Source organism: Solenopsis invicta, unplaced genomic scaffold (genome assembly GCF_016802725.1).
Source record: "Solenopsis invicta isolate M01_SB unplaced genomic scaffold, UNIL_Sinv_3.0 scaffold_113, whole genome shotgun sequence".
Taxonomy (NCBI): domain Eukaryota; kingdom Metazoa; phylum Arthropoda; class Insecta; order Hymenoptera; family Formicidae; genus Solenopsis; species Solenopsis invicta.
In genome coordinates, this window is record NW_024105244.1 from 974 (window position 1) to 7,702 (window position 6,729).

At 34.3% G+C, this 6,729-nt stretch overlaps 1 protein-coding gene across 1 annotated transcript; it reads left to right on the top strand.

The window, feature by feature from the left end:
* Positions 1 to 1,296: 1,296 nt before the first annotated feature.
* LOC105202610 (solute carrier family 35 member G1) lies at positions 1,297 to 6,093 on the top strand (the record flags this gene model as incomplete). The annotated part of the gene is given in 1 exon segment (XM_039459249.1): positions 1,297 to 6,093. A coding segment is annotated over 1 exon segment (1,046 nt), but the record flags the coding sequence as incomplete, so codon positions are not given.
* Positions 6,094 to 6,729: the final 636 nt, after the last annotated feature.

The window sequence follows — 6,729 nt, forward strand, 5'->3', positions numbered from 1 at the left end:
GAAACTTAAAACAGAATTGAAAAAAAATAAACAGCGAGCTTGACAATAGCTCGTATTTTTAATCAGAAACCTTTATTTACCCTATGGCAACAAGCGGATCAGCTATATTGTTAATCATAATAATTGCCATAAGAATAATATATGTTATGCGAAAAAAGAAGCGGAGTCAACCCAAGTAACAGTAGAAGACGCCAACGATGAATTCCGGCTACCAAGACCAATTCTTAAAAAACATAGACATAGTACATGTTTCTAAATCAAATTTTTTTTTCTTTTTACAGAAAAACTCCGTTCCTCCATTTTTATTTTTTCAACGGGGGTGGGGTGTTGTAGCCTCATTAGCTACTTTAATTGTTTTGCATATCCGCCTAGCAATAATCACGCCACGAGCGCTCGTTGCATCGGAAATGCAAGATTGCGGAATTTGCCAATTGTGCGAGCAGCGCAAGCATCGCACGATTGACGCGAGTATGACCATATATGGTTATCGCGAGGGCCTAATGCTCTACCATGTCGGAAATACTGAAACTATAAGTTAGGCTGCCTAATTATGGGCAGCGGGAGATTCTTAATGCAAAGTACGAGCGGCATCTACGCGCTCCGCGATAAGTTGGTCACGCGACACCTCGCAAAACATCCACTGGCCGAGTGCGTGTAACACGTGATTCATTCACCGCGATTTGATTGTATTAAAAAGAGAAATCACTTATAATAAAGTTTGGGGAATAAAAGTGTTAATAAGAAAGTGAAAGTATTATTTGCCACTCCGCGCGTTCTTCTCCAAGTATCCTCCTTATGGGTTTTAACCCTTCAGACGGACCGAATTCCGAATATTTTATCTTGTTGCACCCATCGGTACAACAGACCTAATACTGATTGGCTGAAAAGTGTGGAAGCTAAAATTACTGAACGATTGTTAGATGAGGGACCCATTAAATTTATCATGGCGGTTGAAGTCGACATCGCTTAGATAAAAGGATTGCGCTATTCTTATATTATAGAGTTTTAATCTGAAAAGCATGTACTCTTTTGTTACGTGTGATTTAAAATGTTGTTTATTAATTTTTTATTATTATTCATTGCACGTTGTATGTGTGTGTGTGTGTGTGTGTGTGTGTGTGTGTGTGTGCGCGCGCGCGCGCGCGCTTGTGTGTGCGTGCGTGCGCGCGCGTGTGTGTGCGCGCGTTTGTGTGTGTGCGTGCGTGCGTGCGTGCGTGCGTGCACGCGCGCGCCCCGTGTGTATATAAATATGTATATATTCTTTGTTTTTAATAACACCAATTATCTTTCTTGCAGGTATGTCAGAGCACATGGAATTGCAACATTTAGTTGATACTGATGTGGAGAGTAACACGACAAATCACAAAAAAAAGTTTTTTATCATCTGTAAACCATGTCCTTATTTGGGTCTAGTATTAGCAACATTATCGTCTCTATTCTTTTCGTTATGTAGTGTTATCGTTAAGAGTTTGGTAGAGATAAATCCTACGGAAATGGCACTTTTCCGATTTGTAGGCGTGCTGTTACCAGCTATACCAATTGTGATTTACAAAGGCCAACATCCTTTCCCTAAAGGACGCAGATTGATACTTATTTTAAGAAGTTTTATCGGCACGACAGGACTTATGTTGAGTTTTTATGCGTTTAGGCACATGCCGCTGGCAGACGCCTCAGTTATCGTATTTTCTGTTCCTGTATTCGTGGCAATATTTGCACGGATATTTCTGAAAGAACCCTGTGGTCTGTTTAATGTCGTCACTATATGTCTTACGTTAATCGGTGTAGTACTGATAACACGGCCACCGTTAATTTTTGGTCACACCGTAGAATCTCTTTCGGACGGCCACATTAAACCAAAAAATGCAGATTTGTGGGGCGCTATAGCCGCTTTTTCAGCTACTTTATTTGGCGCAAATGCGTATGTTTTACTGCGGGCGTTGAAAGGCCTTCATTTTTCTATTATAATGACAAACTTTGGTTTATTTGCTTTGATCCAAACCACGCTTGTATCGTGGGCAATCGGCACGTTGTGCATGCCACATTGTGGCACAGATAGACTCTTAGTTATCGCACTCGCGCTATTTAGTTTCGCAGGACAGATCTTATTGACCTTGGCCCTTCAAATGGAGCAAGCTGGTCCGGTGGCCATAGCAAGGTCCACAGACATTGTCTTTGCATTTTTTTGGCAGGTGTTATTTTTCAACGAAATACCAAATCGATATTCCATAGGCGGGGCTATACTAGTCACCAGCTCGGTTTTGCTAACGGGATTAAGAAAGTGGATTCTTTCCTTACCGGAAACATCAAATATTAAAAAGTCTCTTGGGATCTTAGTGATATAAATAATAATTTTTTTAGAGACGAAAAAGAGAACTTTAAACTTAAATTAAATTTTAAATAATTTTAATATAATTAATTAATTTTAATTTTGGCGTGATACAGGATGGTGTTATCTTTTGATTTGGCGCGTGTGTATCTGATGTACGTAGCAAGCAAGTTATGATGTGCTAATTCGTTGTATGTTATCTTGCAGCGGCGTTTAAACTGGTGTTCGAAATGTGACTAACACATCGCTGTCACGTAATTAATAATCAAATTTATGTTTGATAAAAGAAATGTTATAGCGACGTATATGTATGACTTATGTGATCAATCGGTTTTAAGAAGTTAAAATATACGTTTTTACTGTATTATATATGTACTGTATTTACTGTATTATATAATGGTAGCTAATTTAGAGGCATTATTTTATTATTTCTTTATTAGAAAATAGGTGAAAAATTTCACAATGTTGCGTTTTTTATTCTATTTTACTTTTTATTTTTTATAGGAAAACTTTGCGTCCATCTGTGCGGTGTCACGTACTGTTTGTGGATAAACGATTTTGTATTAGATTGTAGCGACATGCAAGAGACGTATCATATATTTTCTGCGACTTTGCGATTAAAATAACATATCTTTGGTATACCCACGGTCATCGATTCTGTTCTTCAGAAAATTTTCTAAACTAAGAAGATATCATCTTTCTATGTACTCGCAGTTGATGATTAATGTAATGACTAGAGCTTATTGGTTGTTATGTTAATCATGAACTGTAAGTATGTAAAAAGATAGTGACTTTTTAATTTGGTAAATTTTCTGAGGGACAGAATCGATGGCCGTGGGTGTACATTTGATGTAAACAGGAAAAATATCTACAATATTAATTAACTTCAATTAAAGTTAATTTAATTTTATGAAAGTAACTAATTCAATTAAGGCCAAAAAAGAGCAGCAACATGTAAATGGTCAATATAAACATATGATTATTGTGTGTACAACTTAGTTTGGTCCATTTTTAAAAGATGGCTGTAGGTGCTATAAATGGTTGACGGCGGCAACTGATTTTTGCTGAAGTGTCAGCATCTGTTAATCAAATATTGTTTACAAGCCTTTGAGTTTTGTACAACAAGTTAAATTTTTACTGCGTTGAAAATGTCGAGTTTCGTTCCAAATAAGCACCATTTGCGGGAAGTATTGATTTTCTGTTTCAATTGGAAGAAAAGTGTAGCTGAAGCGCATCGAATGTTTGTGGAAGTGAATCTGCACCATCGGATAAATCTTGCAAAGAATGGTTTCGACGTTTTAAAAGTGATGATTTTAGTGTTGAAGACAAAGAGCGTTTGAGTCAACCGAAAAAATTTAAAGATGAATAATTAGAAACATTACTTGATCAAGATTTGTGTTAAACACAAAAAGAGTTCAAACGATAGCTTATGGAAAATGGCATAATAAAAGTGTTTTTATTTTTTCTTTCCGTACCTTATGAGAGGAGATATCGCGATGCAAATTCTAAACTCTACATTTTTATATTAAGAAACGTCGTCGTCCTCAAAAATTCTGCCTTTCACATTTTCGACACAGAGTGGCGCTGGCATACATTAGTCAGCCGTATGAGACTTGTATATCACCGCGCTTACGATTGTCGTGATAGGTTTCCTAACCTGTAATCTGAATCGTTAATAATATCTTGGTTCGCGACGACACTTTTCTGCCGAATTTATTTGCGTGGTGCAAGAGCGTGTTGAATGGGTATATAATAAATACGTGCAGTTAAAAGAATATATTTTGCATTAACTAGAGTTAATATTATATTATCCTCTTACGAATGCTACGTATAAAATTTTTAAGTTAATAATATCTCGGGCAGACGACACTATTTTCTGCTAAATTTGTTTGTGGTGCAAAAACGTGTTAAATGAGCCTTTAATTAATACGTGCAGTTATAAATAATAATCCTTTTTGCATTAATTAGAGTCAATATATTATACTCTTACGAGTGCATCAGATTTTCCAAGTATTATACCAAATGTTTATTATTAAATTTATTTTTGTTTTCCTACCTTCCTTCAATGCGTATCTTACTTTTACGAGGGAAAATGTGTATTACTTTCTCAGATCAGCCTATAAGTCATAATTTTTTAACTCTAGCGTGTAAATGTATATTTTGAATGAATTGACGTTTGAAGCAAATGTCAAATAGTTCAATAAAGTTATAAAACTGATTCTAATGCCTGTTGTACGTTCAATTTTACAAGTTGATTTTTAGAGGCCTTAACGATGCGTGTTCTCTTTAACTTCAAAAATTTGTAACTGAATTTATTAATAAGTACATTTTGAATCCTGTTTATTAAAGTTAATAAAGTTAAGTCTAATTCTTACATTGTATATAGAGTTCACTGAACTATTTGAAATAATACATGATATTAAATATGTTTGTTGTGTTACAAAGAAATTAATGTTAACTGTAATTTAATAAAATATGTATTGATCTCGCTGTATTACCTGATATTTAATAATATTTCTGAGCCTCTTATAAAAGGTATTCTCTCTTATAAGAGATAATTTATTTTTTAACACTACAAACATATTTAATATCATGTATTATTTTACTAATTCAATGAACTCTATATACATTGTAAAAGTTACACTTGACTTTATTAACTTTAATAAATAGGATTCAAAATGTATTTATCAATTAATTAAATCCAGTTACAAATTTTTTAAACCAAAAAGAACATGCAAGTTAAGGCCTCTAAAACTTAACTTGTAAAATTAACTGTAAAACAAGCATTAGAATTATTTTTATAACTTTGTTCAACCACTTGATACTTGTTCAATTTTACAAGTTGATTATTAGTTGTTTCAAACGTCAATTCATTCGAAATATGCTGTTGCGTGCCCGCCCTGAGAAAGCATCTAATATCGATTCGCGCGAGGCGATCAATAAGCGCAACAGAAGAAGATTTTTCTCTGTCAACGGTTGTTGTGGTCGTCGTCGTCTTGATCTTTTTTACGAACTGTCACGTTCTTATATTGAAGTTATCTTTTTAAAAGTCTGTCTTATTTTAGGAGTGCGCGTGTTATTGTCACAGTGTAAGTGTGTGATAACAAGAAGACCTTCCCAGTCGTAACAATACATTTACAATAACGCTACAGTTAAATAATTATGACTTGGAGGCAGATCTGAGTAAGCGAAGCACATTTTCTCCGATTGAATTTATTGCTTCTGTTATATATGGTACATTTCACGCCAAACGGGCCATCCTTCCAAAAATTAACGCAATTGAAAAAAACGTTTAAGGTTTCAAAATATTTGTATATTTCTGTAAATTTGAATGGAACATAGCGGTTTGAAAAGTTCAATATGGTGGCTGAAATATGGCGCCTGAAATCCACAAAAGTAATGAATGATCTTACAATATCTTTGATTAAAATGCGATAACTTGACAAATCAACTTGAAAATGATGTTTTGTGTATGCGTGCGTGCGTGCGTGTGTGTGTGTGTGTGTGTGTGTATCAGTATATATGCACGCATACACATAGGATAAGAAAAGCAACGAAAAAAATTGACATAAGAAAGAATGCGATAAATATAACACTTGTAAGATATGCGTTATAAAAGTAATTACGCAAAGTAAGTTACAGATTAAGTTTCTTTAACATTTAAATAATATTATAAACATAATTTTCTAAGTTACTATGATTATTATGTTTTACAACATTATATTTATTAGGTTGGCAACTAAGTGATTGCGGATTTTAAATAAAAAGAAAAATTTTAAATTTTTGTTTAAAAATATAATAGAATTAAAAAAAGGGCTAATGAGAGTCAAGACGCTGATGTTGATGCGTATATTTCTGAGTTTATTCAATATAAATTCATTTTGACCCTGTTTCGGGCCATCTTCAGCAAAAAAAGTCGAAATCAAAAAGCTTCCACTTCACATGGCGTGGCCTTAGTTTTTAACAAGTCACAATCGGTCACAATTTGTTTTTAAAAATATAACTTTATTCAATTAGGTATTGTCCGTTTTTGTCAATGACCTTTTGCTATCTTTCAGGCAGTATCATAATTTTATGTTCTGGATAAAACTTCTGATTTTTGCCAGCAAAAAACTGAATTAAATGTGATTTTACATCAGCAGCGTCATTAAAAATTTTACCATTTAAGGAGTTCTGCATGGAACAAAATAAATAATTTGAACGCGCAAGGTCAAGGCTATATGGTGGATGTGACAACACATCCCAAACTAATTCCAGTAATTTTTGGCGAATGACCAAAGATGTGTGAAGCTCTACATTATTATATTGGAAAACAACACCTTTACGATTTGCCAATTCTGGCCGCTTTTTTTGAACTGCATCGCTCAGTTTGGCGAGTTGTTGAATGTACACGCTGTTGAATT